Source organism: Channa argus, chromosome 2 (genome assembly GCF_033026475.1).
Source record: "Channa argus isolate prfri chromosome 2, Channa argus male v1.0, whole genome shotgun sequence".
Classification (NCBI taxonomy): domain Eukaryota; kingdom Metazoa; phylum Chordata; class Actinopteri; order Anabantiformes; family Channidae; genus Channa; species Channa argus.
Genome location: NC_090198.1, coordinates 6,842,593 through 6,866,587, shown reverse-complemented (window position 1 = coordinate 6,866,587; position 23,995 = coordinate 6,842,593). Strand labels below are relative to the sequence as shown.

Genomic DNA, 23,995 nt, shown 5'->3' with positions numbered 1-23,995 from the left:
TTATTATGTATTATGTAGCCAGGGGCCACTGGTTGCTATGGAAACCAACCCGCTTTTAATTTTCAGAGCAAAATGTGGTTGAGGTAGCCATTTCTCTACAAGATAAAGAAAGGAGTGTGAACAGGAGCCAGCAGGTCGGTCAATTGGATAAATGAGGAAAAAGGTAGTTCTGGACTCACCAGGTCTTGGCTGACCCTGCCTGAGCGGATCTGGAAGTAGGTCCTTGTGAGGAGTAAAACCAGGAAGAAGGGCAGCATGTAAAACTCCCAGTACCACACTGTGACCACAAACACCTGCAGGCAGAGAGTCACAGAGGTCAGATATAAGGAGGGAGGATGCTTTGATGTTCCTCTATGTTCTAAAAATATTTTCAGTACTTCCTGAATCCTCCCTAGCTGGATGGATCCAATCTAGTATTGATTACACAAGCAATGGTCAAGCTGATGGAGGCTACCCTGTTACGATTAAAGCCTAGCTCCTTTGCAGCTATTCTGCACTTGCCATTCAGCACAACCACTCTGCTCAACTGGACCCACTCTTCCTCCACCCCCTGCATATGCATTGACATTAACCACGAAAGTCTAATTGCTCTACCTCCCTCATCTTGTGTACATTAGAGCTGACCGTGTGATTCAGTGCAGCCACAGGAAGCCTGCGTGTCAATATAATATTAACATCCATAATGGCACTTGTGATGCACATTCCATGTGTGCCTGGCTCAGGTAAAAATGGATAAGAGGATAAAGAAATATGGCTTGTGATGTCTCAATTGCACAGCTAAATGGAAGTATAAAATAATCCTGTCAGAGAGGCACTGTCGGCCAGAATGGCAGCAAGCCAAAAGGCGTGGGGAAGGGTTTAAAGGTTTTTATATACTAATAAAAATAGAAGTGAACATCTGGTAAAGACATCACTCTCCTATGAGGCACCAACTGACATAAAAGATGGCAGATCGCCCCTCCTCCCCCACCCCCCACCCACCACCACCAATACCACCACCAGCTTTAATGTGCAAAAAGCCAAGCACGCTCTTGTCTGTGTTATCACAAGCCAAAAAACAGGGCCTGGGAGAGGAGATGAAACTAATTCCTCACTGAAAGGGTTATGTTTTATTAGTAAGGACTTTGTAATGACTGGGAGAGCCGGAATCGGGCGCGAGCTAAGTCACGCTTTGGTGGAAATGTATACTCAGCCTATAAAGATTGTGATAAAGCAGCCCATTTCAGCTTGAGAGGCATTACACAGTCTTCGACAGCAGAAAAGGGATCTGGAAATACAATCCAGATCAGAGAGAATTAAAAAAAAATAAAAGGCTACCTGATGTCTGGAGAGCTACTGAACAAGAGGGTAACACATTTCCACATAAATGCACGGGGGCAGCTTTGCATAGTGCAGAAATCACTGACATCATTTGCACCATTTGTTGTTTTAAAGCCAGAACACTTAACTTTTGCTGAACAGCAGCTACTGGGGCAGCGAGTAATTTTGGTATAATGCTACGTGTAACAGCAGCAGAGGAGATTAATAAGGTCAGTGAATGCTAATATCTACCCAAAGGTTAGCCGATATTAGCATAGTATAAACACAGTGTAATGGTCATGCCAGAAGTAGCCATGTGCACTGAATCCCTCATAATTCCAACAATTAAGTTGAAAAGAGGAAGAGTATGTGCGTAAGTGGTACGGTGAGGCTGTAAAGCTGGCTGAGCTGTAGATTTACTAAAACCTCCGGTGTAGTGTTAAATTTGAAGTCAAAAACAGTGTGTAAGCAATGGGATCAATGAAACATTGACACACACAAATGTGATGGCTCCTGTTTCTTGAACTCCAAATGTTTCCAAACAGCAGCACTCTCACAATTTAAAAACTTCCACTGTTAATTCTGGACCAGCAGTAGGTTAAATACATCAGATTGGAAATGTGAGGATGATAAGAATGCACTAGTACATCCACAGTGAGGACATGCGCAAATACCTATACATTTTGAATGAAGATTCACTGTTATGTTGCTAACACCATAGGTGAGCACTCTGTATTCCTTACAAATCAGGGACTTTAAGATGGATGGAAATCCTACCTTTAAAAACTGACTAAGAGAGTGTTTAAATGTTGCTGACAAGCTCAAGAGCTTCTGTTATGAACACATATCACAGAATGTAAGTAAGTGAGAGGATGATGTGAATGCACAACATTGATTTCCATTTTGAAGTTTATGCTCTTTCAAATACACCTGATGTTATATTTCAAACTAAAATCGCAAGTCATGTAATAATAAAAAGTTAAACAAAGTCATAAAGGGAACAATATGTGATCGGTGATCATTCAGAGGGCAAGGCAAGGTACTAACTAAGCCAGCACGGGGGCGTCCCACTGAAGTAACCCTTACAGTGCCAAATTTAGTGTAGTTTACATTTAAACTATACTGAAAGCGCCTTTTAAAAAGGTGTCTGATGCACAGATGTTGCAAGTACTGTAGTCTGTCACTGTATCCAGTCTTAAAATGTGCAGCCTTTATTCATTACTCTTATTTGGTGGTATTAAGTAGGAATTTATTTCTTCTCACTGAGGCTTGAAAAGGCAGGCATCGTTAGTGTGAAAACATGAGTACAGATGGTACTGTCTTTCAAATGCTGAGATGCAGTGGGAGGATGTGTGTGCACGCTGTGCGCTTTTTCATGCCTGTATGATTTCCACTTCACCGTGTGTATCAGCTATCTTGCAGAAAATTATTATACCTAATAATTAACACTAGCTACAAGAGAAAGCAGATTCATTATTATGAGGAAGAGTTGTTGTCAATAATATGCATTGTGAGTATTGTGTCTACCTGTGCAGTAGACAGTCTGCAGTAAGCAGTTTGTGGTTAAAGTACATGGGTCCATGACCCCATGCTGGGCCCCGCAGTTTTTACAGTTTCTTCTAAATGAACAAGTCAAACCTGAAACACAGACGGTGGCTACTGTTCACATAGCATCTCTGTGCTGCAGATCCCATTTTTCACAGAAAATTGAACAAACTGTAATATTGGCTGGTGTACAGTATCTCTTCACCAGTCTCATTGGTCTTTAGTCTTTAGATGCTGAGCAAAGCTCTAGTACCATCTACAGGGTGTTAGCTGCAAAAGCAAAAAGAACTTTCCGTGACCTTGATTGCCTGCATAGTTAATGCAGAACTTGCTGTATGCCATTTTGATGGCTCTAGACCTGGGAAAGAATAATGTCAAAAAAAAATCGGCACCAACTTCACATTGCACTTTAAAGAAGAAGGGCCAAAAGGCTACTCCTGTGTTTCTGTCGTCACACTTGCTTAACACTTGTGTTCAACAATGGCAGCATGGAGAATCAGCCTTATCTCTGAAGAGCCTTTTAATTGGACTTCTGTCGGCATAATGGGGTCTAAATCAAACCGAGCACAGATTGGACATAGGGTTAATGAGTTGTCAGGGAAGTAGAACAAAAATAGACCCTATCTCGACTCCACCGGGACTCTACTCTCTCCAGCTGAGGCTCTCTGCATTCACGAGACACGCAACACTGAATGCGTCCACTCCAACTCGGAGCCGGGGCCAAGCCTGCATTTCTGCTGAGCCCAACACTGCATTGATTAAGTTTCTCACTGGGAGAGTTCAAGTAGGGGTTGGCCAGACTGCGGTTGTCTTCCGCAGGCTTGGAGGGAAAACAGAGGGAAATGCAGATATTGTGTTGATAAGCAGTTAAAGCACTTCACCAGGAAGGCTAGCAGGCTCCGCTGAACACTCTCCCACTGGAAGCAGCTTTTGATGTACTGCAGAGTCGACATGATGGCCCTGTACAGTGTCTGAACACGCAGCACATTCCTGACCAGAGCCTGAAATATACAGATTATAAACATTACTGTAGTTAATTCACATTATGGCAAACAGGGCATACCTCAAGTCAGCTAGTGAAACGGTGACAGCAGCTAGTATGTTTAGGCATGAACCTTTGTGGTCAGGGGGCAGAAAATGTCAGTAATTTGACCTGATTTTGTCAACCGGGACTTCCAACATTAAAACAGACTGAGCATCTGCACGATGTGATCTGAGCCGTCTGTGTGTAAGCCAATTTTGGTGCTAGTGAGCAATGTACTGTCTGATAACAATGAGTCTTTGTGGGAAGTACAGACAGTCAGGCACCCTGTCTCGCACCCTGTCTTGCACACTGTATATCAAACTAATGTAGCAGAACAGTGAACAAGAACTCCGTCACAGTTGGGGTCAATTAAAGCTCAATTCAAGCAAATGGAAATTTTCTTGATAAAGCAGTTGATTTTTTTTTTGAGAAAATCAATGTGAAAAGGTATTTCTGTTAAAGCTAATTGATTAAAAGAATACAGTGACTATCGTACAACTTTTACTCTACCTTTCTGTTTCTATGCTCTATTTCTTTATTTTTAATTAGAATGTTGTCACAGTGCTGAAATGCAAAGCTGAAAAAACTATTTTCTGCTTATTGTGCTTTTTAAAACAAGTATTATCCAAATTATTACTGCTTTATTTTATGTCAATATAATTGTATTTAGTCTTTAGTGGAGTTAAGTATATACCAGTCTACCAACCAAATGGTTATTTAGTACTTTTAGTACTAAAAGTAAAATACCAAGTGCTTTTTTTAAAATATCTCAATCCCAGACTATAAAGAAAATTAATCAGAACTATGTGAAACCTTTTTAGAAAATTTGGGATTGTCCTCCACAAATCTTCTTTCTTTGGGTTGAAAGGTTCTTATACTTGCTCTGATCTGTTAAAAAAAAAAAAAAAAAGTCATGAAGCAGTGAGAATCAGACCCATCTTTCATTTCCTTCATGGCCTCATTGCAGGCTGAACTTTTACTTACGGGGTTAAAAATAACCTCCAGCTCCAGAGTGATGCTCCCCTTCGACAGCCCACCTAAGTCCTCTTTCTTCAGTGGTAAGGCAATCTGTTGTCCCCTGCGGATCTGCAGGACAGAAAGGGCATCAGGTGCTGAACTCAGCCATGAACCTGACCATCAGTCATGCTGAATTACATCTTAGCAAGTCTTCAACCCGCTGAAGTGTTAACGCCCTCTTCACTTTAATTTAGATACAGAGTGTAAATAGATTAGTCTATTGTTCGGCATGAAGGACTCTTAGTGAGGTAGTGTGTACCGAAAGCAGCGGAATGGCAACTTTGCCCAAGAAGTCTGGGGCCTTGTCTCCATCCTCGTCAAATATAGTCACCACCAGAACATCATGAATGTCTTTGACAGGACTGTGGAGACACAAACAGAGGCCAAATACTCTTTTATTGCAAATTAAAGCAACACTGAACATACATACAATGTATTATTCATGATAGAATGTGTTTCGAAAGTCAAACACACAATGTGAAGACTTTATTCCACTCTGGGTAGAGGCTCTTATACACAGTGTGGGTCTGCAGTCTGTCATTACCCAGTTCCAACACACAGAAAGGGTCACTTTTGCCTGTAAAAGACAATACAACTTGTTAAGACCGGGTTCCCTTGATGCCATCTACCTCAACAACAGAATAAAGACAAGAAGTACCATTTAAATCAGCAGCTATCAGATCTGCAGCCTTGATAATTTTGACTTGAAGGTAACCAACATCCCGGAGGTTCATCAGGGACCTTTTTAAACTCTGTGGAGACGGTAAGAAGACAGTTTGAAGGTTTAAAACAGACACACAAACAAAATTCAGAGACACATAATACTCCACAATCATTTATATTAAAAAAAGGAGTTTCCTTTTTTCCAAGCCAGTTGTGAGAAATGACATATTTAACCATATCCAAATGTAACTTGTTCTTGTTACTACAGTATTCTCCAGCTTTCTGTCAACACAGAATAAAGCTTTACTGTAAGATGCGCAAAATGTTTATATTGTCTATAAATGGTATAAAAAAGTGAGGTGACCTAATCCATTTAAATATTTTCCTAATGCATTTTTGTTCATTTTGCCGAAACAAAACATTTCTTTATAAAAACATATCAGTATTTCAAGACCTTAAAAGAGCTTAAATACGCCAACACACCTCCAAATAAATGCTTAGTTATCCATCTAACTTTCAAGTCGCGGCAGCTTATTTTCAAACCTCTCTGGCATGAACTAGGTACATGTTATACATTTAAAGATGGTTACAATGGGATGGAATCTCATAATTATTCTTTCAGCCTCTCCGTCATCATGTTTGTTTACTAAGAAGGGTCCACGTTGTACCTATTTCTCACAGCATCTTTTTTTATTGCTAGACAACCATCTCTATTTCTACATTACACTAACATTGCTAATAAATCAATTTCACAGTCACCTCCTATTAAAAACTGTATCTCAAAAATCTGTCATCAGCTCAGCACTGACAGCACCCTATTATTGTCTGTCAGCACATTGCCAGACAAATACTGCCATCTCTTGGCCCTTTAACACTGTGCTGCAAAAGTCTTAAGAATAATTTTGACAACCTAAAATTGACTCTGAATTTGAACCTCTAATTACCCTTCACATCTAAAGATATTTTATCAGCTTAACAAGATAAGTGTCGACATTTTGTTCTGAGATTGCTCTACGCTAAATGTCTTTCTCCTCACTTCTACATCTCCTGATTAACAAACTAAAGTTACAGACTCAGGTTTTCTTGAGCTCAGGTTCTCTCTCTGATACCAGCGGGTGATACATTTTACCCATTTACTGACAATAGTGAAATAAAAATGACAGGCCACTCAAACCGGAGACTGGTATGAAGTGAATGTGACCATACAGTACAAATCGAAAATAGGTACTGACGTAATTAACCAGCTGGTTCTGTCGTTCGTGAGCTTCATCAAGTGGTGCAGCACAGAGATCAGAGATGGAGACACCGTTACAAGTGTTCAGGGTAACCAGGAAGACCAGGCAGCCTCTGCTGTGGCCCAGGGTGTGTTTGAACAGCTGCCTTTGATTGAAAGGGATCTTGGAGAGGTCCACTTCCCACCTGTACACACACACAGAGCACATGCACACAAACAAGTGCACATTACGTATTATTGTACATGGTAAATAGTTGCTTATATAGCGCATTATTGTCTCAGATTATTCCGTATACATATTTTTAAATGACAAGTTACATTTCTTGGGGCACTGAAATTACGAGTCACCCGTGTTAAAGTTGCACATTTTTTATAATTTGTTTTCAAGTCAAGTTTAATGTCACCCAATTCATGACTTAAGTGTAATTCGAGTCCGACTCGAGTCTAAGTCATGTGACATGAGCCCCACCTGAACAGACAATGTGAACTCTTCATCTGACTGGACAAATGCATCTCTCAAAAAACAAACAAACAAAAAAATCTTTAGAGGTCAACAACGGGTTAAGCAAATGCAAACTTGTGCTTTGTTTCATATAAACATTCGTTTCCAAGGTTCTAGCTTTTCACAGCATATAAGGGTAAATCATGTTTTATAATTAGTCCGAAACAAATTGAAATAGATCTTTTCCTAGCTAAACGGTGAGCTTTAGACATGTAGTCAGGAATTATAGGGCAAGAACACTGGCTCATACAACTAAACGCAGGCTGAGCAGAGACTCACGATCCTAAACAGTCCTCAGTCCTTCGTCCTTCCTTGGACCAGAGCTCCACCTCCAGGTTTGATGGACTGTCCAAGAACTGGTTAAAGGTGAACTGCTCTCGCCACTGAGGGTTGGCCACTCTGCAATGATTCTGAATCACAGAAGGAGAATGAAGTGTAAATGAACTCCACAGCTAATAAGCAACATATAAATTATTTGTGGTGGAAAGTAATCAAGTTTATTTACTCATATAACTTAAGTATAATTATGAGGTACTTGTACTTTACTTTTCACATTTCACAAGCTACTCACCAATGTATAAACTACTTAAAAAATCTGTTTATTGATACAAACACTTGTATTTTTTATTACCAAGTTAAATGTTAAATACATAACTTTTACTCTTAACATTCCCGTAAATATACATAAGTAAAAGATCCTAGCCCTTCTTTCACTTGTAATTTCCTTTTTAACGCACACGTGTAAAAGTTTTGTCTTCAGGGATTTGAAATGTTAAATGAACATGAATGTAAACAAAGTAATTACTGTCGCTCTGACCCTACATCTAAGAGGAGAAAAAGAGATGTTGCTCATTAGAATTCAGACTTGATGTGTGATGGATAACTTGATGAGATAGAGATAAGATAATCATCAGTGACAGCCAAAGCGCTAACACCATAAAAAAGTGAGCATCACTGCGAGACATCATCCAGCTGCCAGAACAAGCAGTGATGTAGGTGTGGGCGTTTTATGTCACAATTTAAATTATTTATTTATTTATTAGCTCTTTTTGGTTCATTTGCCCTTTATTTTTTTTCATCTCTGTGGTGTATGACAGAAGACATATACTATAACATATACATATATATGTATATGGTCTATTACAAGAAAATAACAGGGAAGGCAAATAAGGGTTAAGTGAATAAGGGGTTAAGTAATTAGGTGTAGAAAAATGAAAAAGAGGCAATTTTGTAGGGATAGCTCAATTTAAGAGTTTGTCCCCATCCAGTACCTTGCTTTTGTATTGCTGCTCTCCCAGTTTGAAGCGAACAAAGAGCTGGCTTCCCAGAGAGTCCAGTAGCAGCTCCTGAGCATCAACCAGAGTCACTGACACAACAGAAGTCCACAGCTGACTCTTCTTTAGTGTCTCTGACAGACGACAGTTCTGAGGAGAACCCACTGACTGAAGGAGAGGGGATGTATTTGACAAAGAAGAATGAAGGAATTAAAGAGAGAATGCGTGAAACATTCAGAATGTCAAGAGCTAAAAGAATCTATGTAGAGGCAGAACCACAAACACAACCACCTACACTATTTAAAGTCTTAAATTAGATGGGCACAGGGTCCACAAATCATTTGTTTGGATATTACAATCAGCCTTCTGGCAAGACGCCACTTATCCAGAGCCCTTAGACAGAAGGCTGAATGGGACAGCGTCAAGTCTTTTCCCAAGTGAAAAGCAATTGATCCTTCTTTTCACAGAGATTAGGAAATGCTTGCAGTAGCTACAGTGCAAAGCTGTATTCTCAGATTAATACCCGAGCTCACATGAACGCAAAGTGCTACAAGACATTTTATGAAAAGACCACAAGCAACAATATGTTGTATCTCCCAATACGTACCAATGTTTCTGTCTTCCCTTTAAAGAATACAACTTCCTAAAAAGCTGTATGTTGAATTTATTCATTATAAACTCCAGTTACCAGTTTTATTCTAACCATAGTTTTTGGAAAACAGAGGCCCAGAGAAATGAGCTATATTAACCTAATAATATACAAACAATTTTATTAGGACTAGCTCATTCTTTGTTTGGTGTTTGCATGGAATTAGTTGAAATTAGAAAATAAAACACAGATTAACACACTTATCATATTAGTTACAGGTAATCAACACAGTGGTTAGAAATAAAGCAAAATAAATCCAGTTGATTCAGCATGGAAAACAAAAATAATTCTTTTTACCCAGTACTAGACCGGTGTACCTTATAAAGTAAGTACAGTTAATGAGGTTTAATGTTTCTGAGAGAAGACATCACATGCATTTGATGTAATTAGCTGCAAAAGCCACAATCTTGGCTTTTTTGACAAAAAAGTAGTTATTTGCTGCCCTCTTGTGCGAAGAAACAACAATGACTCAAGTGCAGGTAACTGCCAAAAGAAAGGAAACACCAACAGACGATAGAGATGTCCTAACAGCTTCTGTGTACTTTGTGGTATCATTTAGACTTACAGTAGGTAATTAGCAAGAACTTGAGCATGATGGTATGTTAACACCAACTACACATTATGTCCTCCATGTAGTGAAGTCTCACATTAAATTTGGCAGATATCTGTAGAAGGAAGTAAATGTAACCTAATGTCAATCCAGTGTGTTTCCTCAATCATGTCTTACCCTAATACTTCGTTTTCGTTTTTGGGGCCACCGCTGCTGACAGGAAGTGTCAGGTGCAAAACAAAACAGTTTGGTTAGTAGGACAAAGACAGGAAAACGATGTAAAAATGTTAACATGAAATAAATACCAATACTTAAAAACATTCCCTACTGCTAGATAACTGCAGTAAATAGGGATCAACCAGAGTACATGGGAATATGGCATACATGGCTTCTTTTGCTGTCTCCATCTCTGAGTGACAGACTCATGTCCAACAGCACGACACCCATGTCCTCCTCAAGGCTGTTTGGGTCATCCAAAGACAAGGACATTTCATTGACTCTGACAAGCAAAAAGCACAGTTTAGATTAAAGTTAAACATCAAGATCAAGGAGAACTGGTATTTAGTTTATTATGCACAGTTTTATAATGGTTACCAACAGAGAGAAAGGAAATTCACCAATAGCCTTCTTCCACTAGATACTATTAGGCTGCACTAATGCAGATAAAGATTATGGGGTTTATGTAGGTTTCAAAAAAAGTATTGTTATACTCACTTGTCAATCTCTAGATCGTTGAGAAGGACAGTGGCTGAGCCCATGAAGTCATCAGTTGTTAAATCACGGTCGTATACCTATGTATTGTCAAAAAATAGGACGTGATACAGAGAGCATCTTGGAGACAATTACTGTAATAGTTAAAAGCTGATTATACTACTGCGTGAGACCTCATACACTGATTAGAATAGTTGGACGACTTTTTTGTAAAAATTATACACTGATGAAAGGCTTCAAGGTAGAAAACAAGCGCTAACCTGCCTTAAGATTTCAGACTGATTCGCGGGTGACTTGAAATAACCTTTGCATCATCTGAGATGCAAACATGGTAGTTCTCCAAACCAGTGTGCATTGCGACAAGAATAAAATAAAAATGGAGCAACCTAACAAAATATCCACATTGACTACAAACTTGAAGTACACAAGACATTCTAAATGTATCGCCTTTGTACCACTTTTCCTATGTTGTCTATATATTAACAATCTGATTTACCTTGACGTGCAGCTTCTGATTGAGATCCTTCACAGGCAGAGAGAAGGTCTCATTCCATGTGGGGTTGAGGTTTTTATAAACCACTTTGCTTTTGTAGAATGTTTTCCCATCCAATTTGAACTTCACATAAGGATCACTTGTACCTTAAAATTACAAACAACATAAACACAATGCAGTTTGGATTATTTACTGATACGTCTTAAAGATGCTGCTGTCCAATACACTGCTCAGACTAGTGCCTGGTACCTTACTAGTACACCTATTGTTCATGGAGGTTGTTTCTGCAATGTGTGAAGAATCAATGTCATTATCTTAAGAAATGCAGGTCAACCATCTTTCTCAGGGAGACAGACAAACAATTACAATCATGGGCAATTTAGAATGTCCAGTTACATCCAGCACCCAGAGGTTACCCACAGAACCCTGAAAATAACCGCAAAGTGTTTTGTAAAGTGAACTGATAGGACATTCTATATAATCATTAAGTCTGAAGGATTTTGTTTTACTTTATGTGTCACAAAATATTCCTCCTGGGCTGTAAAAGGACATTGGTTCTGTCTGAATTTATAAAGTAAGAGAAGCAAGGTCACTTCTTTTCCTCATTTAACTTCATCGTCATGGCAAGGTTGACTTTAACATGACTCTAGTAAATACCATACCTATGAAGTTACCTTGGCACTAATTTGCAAACTTCAGATTTCTAAATAGCCAATGTCTTGTGTCACAACTTCTAGGGAAATGCATTAGTTTCCAGTAAAAAAGGAGCACTGGCCTGTTCACTGTCATCTCTCATGTGTCTGCATACAGGATGTGGTTTTTTTAACTCCCCCAACTGATGCAACCACAACTTCCTGAATCAATAGCCAATCAGAATTTAATATTATTTTCACATGTAGACAGAGCAACAGGTGAAGGTCACTGTACCATGATAAATTCACATTTTATTATCTTTTTTTTGGCAATTGTTGTAATACTTTAGTATTTCACATTTGTTGCTATAAATCAATTTGACTTTTAGCTGTTCTGTTTGTTAACCAGCTGAGGGCAGCAACAACAGTTTGTAGATAATCTTTAACATTACTCTGCTTCTATGTGGTATCAAGATCATTCCTGGTGCTCTTATTATAACAATATAATAAATAAGCATTTCCAAAAAGAAAATGAACTGTGAATGCTTCTGCGGATTTTCCACGCAAAGCTCAAAAAGCTGACCTGTTCTTGGTGAAAGAGCTGAAAAGTTTGCATTTGCTGAAAGTTGAATTGAATTTAAAAAAAATTGAAAAAATGTATAAAATAAGCACAATTGAGAGTTAAGTGTTTTGCCTTGAGTAGATGAAACATGAAATAGTAGCATAAAAATCCGGAAAACTGTAGATATGTAAAAGCCGAGTGCAAAGTTTAAGTCAAACACCTAAAGAAAATTAGCATCACTCAGAGCCAGGCTGTGTAAATATGAATCCACATATAGAAAGAAAATGAAAGACCTTGGTCAGGGAGTTGGACATAAAGTTCCTTACTAAGAGTCTCAGAAATCCTCCATACTGCTAAGGGGGACACATTTGAATAAATAGCATTTTGACACCCAGCTTTGCCAAACAACATTTGTTTGGCAAACACCAGGCACTACTCAGCATCTGGTTGCATGGTGGTTGCAGTACATGCTATAGAAGTGCTTCTCAGCTGCATGGTCATGGAGGTAGGAAAGAAAACATGGTCCAGAATACGCAAGACAACTGTTCACCTTCAAGCACAACATTTTGAAGCATGCAAAGCTGCAGTGACTTTGGCACAAGTCTCCCACCATCCCAAAGCCAAGACTCAAACCCTACAGAACACCTGTGTAGAGATCCGACAATGGTAATCCAGTGACACCAGCAAAACTGAAGGACCTACCATAAAAACAATTAGGAAAAACTCAAAACTACAGTTGCTCTAAGTAGTGGTTTAAAAAAAAAAACAAAAAAAAAACATGTTTAGTTTATCATTATGGACTGAACAGGCAAAGTTTTCAATCTTTAATTTGTATAAGAATAAAAGCTAAAAAGGTAAAGGTGTCTTAATGCTTTCTACAGCAACTGTACATGCCAAGCGTAAAAGGCCTGGTGTACTAAATCCTGGGTGCGGCTCTGACAGGTTCTAATATGTTATGTGGATTCCTGTTCCATCTGTTTTTAAAGGCTTCACGGCCAACCTGACACTTGGCTGACGTAGTTGTCACTGGAGTCAATACCATAGTGTTTAATCAAATGGATGGCCATGATCAACAAGCCAAGGTCAATGTCACAAACTGAAGCCAGAACAAGCAGGACATACACACAGAGGACACAGAGATATTTTCTGGTAGGAATGTCACTACGCTTCTCTGGACATGTGCACATCTGAATGTGTTCTGAGTTTAGGTGGCAATCTAAGTTATGGCAAAAGGAGAGGCAATACAGGTTTAGTGATGTGTGTTGTTTCAGCACAGAAAGAAACAACACAGGGACAAATCAGAAATGAAAGTGTGTGCAACAAATTCATTACAATAGTTGCAATATGAGAAGTCAACTGAAAGAGTAAATGAATAACTGTGGGACCACCTACACACTAGGAAAGATATTTATTTACACCCATCTACTTTGTGATGTGCAATGATGTAGGTGACAAACTGTCAAACCATGGGCATTAAAATAAATACTATTCCACTGTTAGACATTTTTTCCATTGTGTTTCACGACACGCGCGACTACCATTTGCTCCTGCAGCCCTCTTTCCTTTTCTGACCATGAAGGTGTTATTTTACATCAGTCACAGACAGGCCTGTTCATTTAGTGTTGTTTGAAGAGTTTCTGAATGTGTTCCAGGTATTTTACCATTGTAACATCTCCCTACATTAACTGGGTTTATTGCTGGACTTCCATGCTGTCATGTAGTAACATGTAGTAACATCATCATACACACAGTAGATAAAACTATTATGTTGCTTGATAGTGTTAAACCTGGTGTAATAGTTGTAATAACTAGTGTCAAAATTAGGTCCTTACCACAGCGGTCCCTGATGACCAGGTTGCGTCCTTCCTTCAGGCTGATGGTGAGTAGGAAGGACCTGGCAGAATCCCTGATGGTCTCGGACACCGCCTGGGTCTCGCTGCCCATATCACACTGGATACACAGACCAACACATTATCATTATTTGTTTTATTACTAGCAGTAGCTGAAAAGCAGTAGTATAAAACCCATACTGCAAATGCTGGATTATGAAGACATCCTGCAATGCTCATGCAGCTGTTCCCCTTACAGAACTGGACTGTGTTTACCAACGTGTGATTTGATTCATTACACAAGACACTTATCGTAATCATCACCATAGTAACCAACTAGAAAAACAAATCAGCATAATTGTGTCTTTATCTATTACTATCTGAATTGCTGAGATGTTAACATACTGAGGAGAGATCACAACTATGACTTTACTGCAGAAGGGCTTTGTGCAGTTGTATGTCTTTTATGATTCCTGTGCATGCAATAGATGATTTATTCAATATTAAGCTTCTTCACATAACCAAGTGAAAAAAATCTGTTTTTTTGGCTCTCGGATCAACGTACAAAGTCTGACTGGACACACACTGAACACCGTGTGAGCAACACACACGTCCTGATGTATCCTCGTGTCCTGAACACGCCACAATAATCCGGAATTAAACTTTGATGCTGCTGTCTGCACGATGTAGAAAAGTATAATAACAGCTACCTCACAGAAACTGTTTACTCCAGAGGTAATTTAATAGGTATTTGAAAACACTTGACTGTATGATCACCTTTTCAGCATAATGCTAGCATTTGTGTGATAAATACTCAGTAAAAAGCACATCTAGTATTAAAACGTTATCAGTTTGCAAAACAGAATCCCCCTTTTACAGTAAGAAAACCCCAAATTGGAGCACTGATTAGCAGCACTTACATTTTGGCTGTCCTCGTTCCTTAACACGCTGAAATCTTGATTGTCATACTGTGGAGACAAAAATAAATACAAGTCAAATATCTGCCATGTGATATGTGGGAAGGATTTTGAAAAGAAAGTCACAGACGATGAAAAAGGGGAAATTTTAGTCTGCTGAAAAGCTAAAGGTTCAGGAACTGATCTCTCTTGGGGAGTTCTAATGCCAGGGACAAATCCTTTGAGCAGTTATTAAAAATGCCTGTATCCTGGGGACTGATCAGAGTTAAACCATAGAACATTGCAATGAAAAAAGAGAATTTGCCCCTTTGTTCTCTTTTAAACTTGTTGTTCAGTTCAGAGCAACTTTCTTTGTAGACTTTACACCATGAGATATTAAATATTGAATGCTAGTTCAGTTAATGGGCAAAAAAGGGTAGAGTACTTTTTGGGGTTGGGAATTATGCATACTGCACATCATTTAGAGAGGTGGAATGTGAAGTACATTTACTCAACTGCTGTATTTAGTTATAAACCTGAGTTTTGTAAGTAAAAGATTCAACATGCCACTTAAGTAGAAGTACAAATGAATTAGGTTTAAAAAAAATATCTTAAATACCAAAAGTAAAAGTTCTTTTTATGTAGACAGCCTTATTTCACATCACTGAATATAGTTTAACATTGTAATTATTCATAGCATTTATAGTGCAGTGATTTCAACTTTTATTATTATTATTATACTGGAATAAAAATATATTACAGTATTATTATACTGCGACTGTGGTGCAGGGAGGTAGAGTGGTCGTCCACTATTCTCGCAGCTCCTCTGGTCACATGTCGAAGTGTCCTTGAGCAAGACACTGACCCCAAACTTAGTTGCTCCCAGTGAGCGTTGGCCAGGTGCATAGCAGCTCCCCCATCTGTGTGTGAATGTGTGTTTGTGATTGTGAGTGTGAATGGGTGAATAGGAAGCCGTGTAAAGTGCCAACAGGTAGAAAAGCGCTATATAAGTGCAGACCATTTATAAAGTAGAAATACCTCAAAATGAATAGTACTTAAGTAAACATACTTAGTAAATTCCACCCCACTACATTTCAAAAGGGATATTTTGTAATTTATTAGTTGCTAAAAATGACATTTTAATTTTTCAAAACTGAGCACTCTTACCATTTATTTGTAATCCTCAAAGTGTTTTTGAAATTCTCATAATGTATGTCATTTTTACAATAGGTTCAGGGGCCCATGACCAGATTAAGCTGCTCTGAAAACTGAGCCCCTTTCAGAGACATGCACTGGAATTCTGATATTATACTGACTTTGTCGCGGGGAGGGGGGGGTATTATTATCCTGACTATATCCTTCGAGCCCCCTAGTGCAATGTCCGCAATGTGAGCACAAGCGTGCAGCACGCTGCTCTGTGCAGAATCGTCTGTCTGATTAAGAACGAGCAGGCACGAGTGGGCGTGTTGATGACGTTTCTATTACTCACCAGGCGCTGTACACGAGTGATGTAACCTTTTTTTTTTTAATTAGTTGCACGGCTCCGTTGTGCTGTAAACACAAATGTCCCAAATTTCATATTTTCTGTCATGTTATACCTCTTGTGCGTGCTGATCACGCACGGAAATCGAGCGGATCTCCCGCTGGGTGTTACACGTCTGAGGCTGAATTCTCATAGGTCCTGTCCGGAGTTCATGTGTGAAACAGGCTTAGGATAAAAATGAGCTGCTGTGTTCCCTTTTGCTCCCCCTAGTTTTTACATAAAGTCCAAAACACCGTGTTTTTTACGCTACAATGCCCAGCATGTGATAGAATATGAACATAGAAGGACAATATTAAATTAACTGTGTAACTTTTTGTAGAATATGTCCTTGTTGTGGAGAGGTACTGTTGATCTCCCAATCCCCTTGAATTCAGCTTCTCAGAAAAGCATAGCCTGCATTTATTTGCATCTAAAAGTTATTAAGTGAGGCTCATCTAATCAGACAATTTCAATGATTAAAACTTTCTGAATGGATGTTCTCCTACGGGATGTTCAGAATGTGCCTACTAGGCTAAATTGCTTACCTGCCCAGGGCTGATCCTGTTTTGATTCACATCCTGTACCTTATTTTAGCGTGTTAATCACATCAATTACATACTGTATTCTGATGGGACAATACAGACCTACTGGTGGAGCTAAAGCAAAAGGTCATAAACCAAAGTAATGGGAAAAAAGGAATGCTGGTGCAAAATTCACAGTTAAAGGAATCTTTCCTAGTTAAGAGATCCGTTTCTTTCAGGAGGATTGAATTTCACAACAACACCTCTTTGATGATTAGATATTTTTCTAAAGCTTCACCATGGTAGACCTGGATTTATTGCACGTGGTAATGTATGAATGTTACTTTCCATGATTAAGTGAAAAAGATTTCAAACGAGATGCCTGTGTTAACAACACTGGTGAGCTTCCTGATAATTCTGCACTGTGAAACCTCCCTATTTATTTAAATGGAAAGCTCCACCATACAGCTCCACCAACAAGTAAGGCCCATGGAAACCAAGCAAAATTTTTATCTAAAGAGAAAGCAACCGCTTTGACGTCTGTGTGGAATCTAGCGCAGGTTGAGACATAATGGGATAATTGTTTTGTTGTTCATTTAAACCACTGAACACAATACTTACTGAACTATAAACTTTTATATAAGGCATATGTTTGTCCTAGCTAGCTAATATAATTAGGAAAATACAGAATATAAATTTCACCTGTCTCAACATTACATCACAAATGTACACAGGCCCTGATGGGAGGAATCCGTGAGTTAATTCAGGAGATAAAGCCCTCTCCCCATGAATAGCAGAAGAGTTAGGTATTTGATGTTATCAAACTAGACAAGTATTGAAGAGACAAACCAGTCGTAAAAACACATGGATGGGCTCTAGGGCATGATTACTTAATAATCACAATTTTAATAAACACATTTTCCAGCATGGCATTTCCTGCCCTTGATGCATGTCTTCACTGATGTCTGCAATGGCCTCTGATGCTGCACATTATGTAGTTTAGCAGTGTCTGGCTACTGTCAGTTTTTTCTGTCTGTCTGTTGTAACTTATTATTATTCGTCCATCCATTTTCTGTAACAGCTTATCCTGTTTGGAGTCACGGGGGGTTGGAGCCTAACCCAGTTGTCATAGTGCAAGACGCAGGGTAAACAGATCACCAACCTACCTCAAGACATATGACATATGGAGATATACAGAGGCAGACAGCCATTCACACTTATGGCAAATGGTTGTCTTTGGACCATGGGAGGAAACCGGGGTAGCTACCAAAAAGGAACCCATGCGAGCACAGGGAGAACTGTGACCACTCTAACCCCTCTGCCACTGTGCTGCCTCTCCTGATTATGCTGTAGTCTTTTTTAAATCTGATTAGATGCTATGTTACAAAACTAAAGAAACTGTAAAAAACAAAAAGCGATTCCGTTTCTATTATTTGCACAGGAATTTTTACCTTTGATACAATACCTTAAAGTGCTGATATTTAGTACCACCACAGTCCTTCCGGGAGGTACAGCTATAACAGCTCACTTTCCCCTGTATTGATGAGCATGGCCATAAAGGCAACAACGACCCATTTAAGTGGGAAGATGAGCATCTGATGTGTAATGAGCCCATGAAAGCCTTGGTCAGATCACATAACCATGGCTTTGTAATAGTTACCGAACATGATAACCCATTGATTCCTACTGATTTCATAGCCTATAACTAACAAGAACATATAACATTAAAAGAAATGCTGGCTCTATGTTCTAAGATGTAATAGCCTATATCTGAACACTTTTTCTTAATGTTACCTAAAGAATAGTCTAAAACATTAATTGTCTAAGACTTACATTTATCAAATAGTCAAAGTGACCAGGCATTTTGGGACCCCGTGCTCAGCGCTTTTTTAGTGGCACAGCTAAATGTGTTCTGATGTTGCAAAGACACAGAACAAAAACACACACAAGCAAAGAATGACTAAGATGGTATTGATTTTGGAAAGACTAACTTCAACTGTATCCAGACCCACCTAGTTAAACTTTGTACATCCTGTGCAAATACACCAGACGTCTGGCTCCCGCCAAAGAACAATAAACCAGCCACAGTACATTATATGTTTTTACCTCTGTGAAACAGTGGAACTTATTTATATATGTTATTCTACCGCGATGCATACTATTGGTTGCTGCAGCAATCATTAAAAAATAAATAAACATAGAAATGACTCTAAAACGTGATGCATAAAAAACTCTGAGTGATACCATCCAAGAAAGTAAAACTTTTGTTATAGGTTATCTAAAGAATATTGCTTATGTTTAAAGGACACATCTGTTCTGTTAAAATACTAATACAACGTGTGATGTTTCTGTACCTCTGAGCTGTCCTGTGAAACCTCCACAGTGGGAAGGTCTGGGCTGTAGACGGTTATCATCTCTGGCAGAGCCAGCTCGTCAGGCTCCATCCCCCTGGCAGGTCTGTTGTCTGTCTTAGGACAACTCTTCTCTTCCTCACAGAGGCTGCTGAATGATTCCTGTGAGGAAGCCCAAGCTCTGTCACCTGCTGGCACACTCAGCCTTTGTTCACTCCTCCCAGCTGTGCCTCCAACTACTTCCATGTTCCGGCCACTCCCATCTCCTGCATGGATTTTGGAAGGCCTAAGCAGAGGTGTGGAGGGATTGCTGTAGCAGGGAATGTTGCACGTTTGAAGCTGGGTGCTGGAGGATATGCGTCCAAACTCCTGCCGCATGTCAGGAACAGATGAACTGATCCGATTATCCCTTGTGTGTTGGAGCTGCATGACCGGCTTGCTTGGGCTCGTCTTGCCCCGCCGGAAGTTTGGCATCATCTTCTGGCGGAGATGCTGCAGCACCCCGGGCTTCTTGGAGTCCATGATGGGAGAGAGTTTTAGTCTGTGGCTAAGATCTGGACATCACTGACAGCTACGGTAAAACAAAATAAAAAAAAACAAGGACAGAAAGAAATCAATAGCTGATCCTAAGCCTAACAACTCATGTTCTTACAATTCCAAACATTCACAACAAATTGTGAAATTCTCTCACAGACTAAGATTGTCTTCCGTTGACAAAAAGTAACTGAAACTAATTAGTATCTTCACTAATATTCATGGGCGATCGTTACTGATTAAAGCATGTGGAATCAACAAACTAGTTGATTTCACTGTCTTCAGGTGTCACAAATACCCCATGACAGCATGACACTGAACTGCCAAAATACCAGTACCGGAAGACTCAAGCAGCTAAATTTAATTCAGCTATTATTAAAGGTTATATTTGCACCTGTGGTTTTCTCAGTGTCGTTTTAAAAAATTTCCCAGAATAAAAGGCTCATTACTATACTATTTTATTTTGATGAACAAGACTTGAAAAGCTTGTTAGGAAGTGGGAGCATAACACTGCAACCATGACCTTTCACCTTTTCGTGTTCAGTGGCAAAAGTCTATATATTGTCTTAGAGTCATCCATTAGTGATACATGTAGACTACTTTGTTTGAACCATACAAAGCCGCATAGTTATTAGCATTAATGAGGAATTTCATAGGTTATCAGATACATCACTTTACTCGTTATGTAGCTCTTTTATTACCATTGATTCATGTTATACATTAACTATTCATGCAGCAAGTTTACTGACATGCAGGATTTTAGAACTTTAAGAGGAAAATGAATCTATCGTTTTTCTACATTTCCTATGCAACCCTGATGGATAAAACCTTTTAAAATTACTTCAGCAATATGCAGAGCAAAAAACTGAAGCTAGAACACACTGGACTTACAATCAATCTGATTAAAATGGCACATCAAACAAGACAAGAAATTAGTTTTTGAACACAGTAAACTACAATCTATGTTTTTTTCCCATGGATGTTTCCCATGCATGATTTCTTTTGTGAACAGCATTTCTATTACAAAATAATTTTAAGTAAAAAGTTCCATTCTGTAGTGTTTGGATTTTCAACAGATTTTAATAGTCTTTTTAAAAAAAAATGCAACTGATACACGTGTTTTCAAGATCAAATTATTTGTTAACCAAGTTCTATTTGTGGTAATATACAATAATGGTGAAGTTTGTTTCAATGCAAAATAGCCATTAGAGGAAAAACAAGTTACTTCCTCCAAATTAGTTCGGTGCTGAATGTGAACGAGACACAATTCTGAGCAACGCTTACATAAAGAATACTCTGTGGAAAACAGAGGAAGTATTTTGTGAAGGGAAGTGAACTGCTTTGATCACTAGCAAACACATGGCATGAATAAGAGCTAATCTCAGTTTTGGATTGCAGCCCCTCCACTGTTTTAATGGCTTTTCCGAAAGTTTTTGGGAATGTTTGGGTTTGGCATCATTATGTAAAACAAAATCTGCATTACAGATTAAATACACAGATCAGTAGACAAATCAGTCAGTGCATATTGTGATTGCGTCCTTAATAGTTCAAGCTGTCATCACGCTGAACGGTCTCTGCACTGCTGCTGCTGTTGTTGCTTTTGAATCCAACAAAACCTGATTTTGGAATGCAACATCCTCATAATCCTCTTAACTGCTTCATACTTTACATTGTCACCAAAAGTAAATGATGATCTGCCATGTTATCACAACGGTGAGGGGAAGACAAGGTAGATGTGGGGAGGTGACAGATCTATATAAAGCAAGAGTAGGTGTCTACAAAAGATGCAGGGAATTGCCCCATGTACACGAGTATGCAGATATATAGTATGGAGAAACTGTTAACTAACAACTTTGATGTCGGTAGCCTACATTCAGAATTCTCTGGCATGACCCAGATATAAGGATTAGATGGTGGCTCGTTGAAATGATGAGAGGCGGAGGGACAGCAGGCAGAGGAAAAGGATGATGGCAACTGATACATACAGCAACATGACTCCAGCTGTGTCTAATATTTAAGTGACAACTGACTAAGTTCCTTTAAAATATACCTAGTGGTCTACTAGTGGACTTAACTGAAATGATTGCAAGATGTTCAGGTTTAAAGGTAACTTTCATTAAAAGTCTCTACGAAAAAAAAATTACAATAATGTCATGACTACACAATTATTGTGATTACCTAATATTATGTTTGTAGGAAAACTAGACTAAATTCACTAATGTCTCCGTTTTGCTGTCAGTTCATTTACCTCAGTTTCCCTGAGTCAGATGCAAACCTGAAGAGTCCATTCAATTAGCCCACTGTGCTGTGTTGTGAACAACTGCATATAAAGGCTTTAAATCTGTTATGATCCATATTTCTGTATTAACAATGGATACAATGACTGTGTGAAGTTAAAGTGAGCACTACGACTCAACTTCACAATTACAAGCAGGCTGCAGTGTTTTGATGCCTTTTGGCACATTGCTTTGTTTTATACATCGAGCAACTTTAATTTTTGATTCCCAGCATTATTTTCAGCAGCACCAATAATCTATTTTTAGTGAAAAATCCAAGGATACCACTGCCCAGCACCAAACAGCAAACAGATGTAGTCAGTGTCCAGCTTGTAAATACAGGGGAACATTTTTAGAGGCAACTATTTCCCTCAGCAACTGATGCCGACGCAAATAAAACTATGAACACAGCCTCATAAATGAACACAAATAAATGTTAATGATGCAAGATGACTAAATGAAATTTATCAAGTATTATGTACAGTACTGCATGTCATGCATGTGACCATTTCCTCTGCCCTGACGTGGCCAAAAAAACAATTCAAGTATTGCAGATTTAAGATACTCGTCTATTGGCTCTAAGCCCAGTCATTATCCACACCTTTGTTGTCTAAGTAGTTTGTTGTAATACAAATAAACTAGCCCTTTTTTTTTTTTTTACCTTTTTCTCTTTTAGATAAACGCACAGGGAAGTGCCATTCTGACAGGAAATCTAAAAAATTCTTAGCAAAGATGTTATTCGGGATCTGTAAAATGCAGCCATGATACAGCCCGAACTTGCTTATCTAGAGAATGACCCCAGGAGGCATCACCAGTCTGTAGTTCCTGTCTACAAACATTACCACTGGTCACAGCGGACAAACCAGTTAACTGCATAACTGCCTATATGGCTAACAGCTACATCCCTTTCTCTTCACTGCATTTTATTGGTACAGGGTATTGCTACAGTGAGACTTACATGAGGACACCGAGCCCTTGATTTCATCATAAAATGCATTAAGTGATATTTGCTGTATGTGTGGTTGCAGAAACATTTTACAGTCCACTGCTCATACTCAGGGCACTGGTGTAACTATGATAAACAACCAGGTGGTCGCACAGATGAATGAAGCATGATAATCATTTGAAAAACCAATAAGGCCAGAGAAGGCAGTTAGTATTGTTACAACAGGCTTAATTCTAGTTCCTCACTACACGTTCTTCAAATCGAGAAAGTGTGGTTCTGGATGTATAAATACCGTATATGACAGTTTAACATTGTCCAGAAACACATCTCACTCATCACATTTCACTAATTTATCCGATTCTTTTGCAAAGACACATTCACTAGGATTTTGATAAAAACTTAATTTAAAAAACGACTCAAATATATAAGTGGGGAAGACTGTAACATAAAAATGATTATGCCTAATAGTGTTATGGATAAGGCGATCTGGGGTACATCACTGCAGTAGTTACAACTCAAGGGTTAACATGTTTTATCGTATTTAGTTTCTAGTACAGCAAGTATGTAAGTTCAATCGGACTTGACGTGATTCCACATGCACTAAATCACATTCATTGTTACAGGTAACAGAGCAGGCTGACACATGCACCAGTGATTTCCTAATGAACCCACATGCGACTACACCTACCGAATTTATACTTTCATTCCCAACCAAGGTTAACACCATTTGAAAAGACAAAAACACTGATATCAGAAAAAAATTTGATTTAGTACAAATAACAGATGATCACATACAGGATTTTGGCCTAATCTGTTGTTAAACGTGGGAGTACTTTTGCAGACTTCGTCCTCTAAATTGTATACATGTGAATCATCATGAACAAGTAATTATTTATGTCGCCCAAAACTGGCACCTATGTAATCTGAAATGATCTCACCCCAAAATGTATATTCTGAAAGCAATT

The 23,995-nt window shown here is 38.8% G+C and overlaps 1 protein-coding gene across 3 annotated transcripts in view; it reads right to left on the bottom strand.

The window, feature by feature from the left end:
* Nucleotides 1-23,995, bottom strand: part of LOC137110770 (multiple C2 and transmembrane domain-containing protein 2-like) — a 30,466-nt gene that overhangs the window by 5,035 nt on the left and 1,436 nt on the right. The window contains exons 2-18 of one of the 3 annotated variants that reach the window (XM_067495035.1): nucleotides 19,278-19,845; nucleotides 14,905-14,952; nucleotides 13,988-14,105; nucleotides 10,965-11,107; nucleotides 10,472-10,548; nucleotides 10,142-10,256; nucleotides 9,935-9,967; nucleotides 8,556-8,726; nucleotides 7,564-7,694; nucleotides 6,781-6,967; nucleotides 5,544-5,637; nucleotides 5,360-5,462; nucleotides 5,145-5,247; nucleotides 4,853-4,954; nucleotides 4,682-4,756; nucleotides 3,726-3,845; nucleotides 180-293 (exon numbers count right to left, since the gene is read on the bottom strand). In XM_067495035.1, the coding sequence (XP_067351136.1) occupies nucleotides 180-293; nucleotides 3,726-3,845; nucleotides 4,682-4,756; nucleotides 4,853-4,954; nucleotides 5,145-5,247; nucleotides 5,360-5,462; nucleotides 5,544-5,637; nucleotides 6,781-6,967; nucleotides 7,564-7,694; nucleotides 8,556-8,726; nucleotides 9,935-9,967; nucleotides 10,142-10,256; nucleotides 10,472-10,548; nucleotides 10,965-11,107; nucleotides 13,988-14,105; nucleotides 14,905-14,952; nucleotides 19,278-19,796 (2,253 nt within the window). In that variant the 5' untranslated portion in view covers nucleotides 19,797-19,845. The remainder of the gene's footprint in view (nucleotides 1-179; nucleotides 294-3,725; nucleotides 3,846-4,681; nucleotides 4,757-4,852; nucleotides 4,955-5,144; nucleotides 5,248-5,359; nucleotides 5,463-5,543; nucleotides 5,638-6,780; nucleotides 6,968-7,563; nucleotides 7,695-8,555; nucleotides 8,727-9,934; nucleotides 9,968-10,141; nucleotides 10,257-10,471; nucleotides 10,549-10,964; nucleotides 11,108-13,987; nucleotides 14,106-14,904; nucleotides 14,953-19,277; nucleotides 19,846-23,995) is intronic. The other 2 variants (XM_067495038.1, XM_067495036.1) reach the window with 2 other exon arrangements.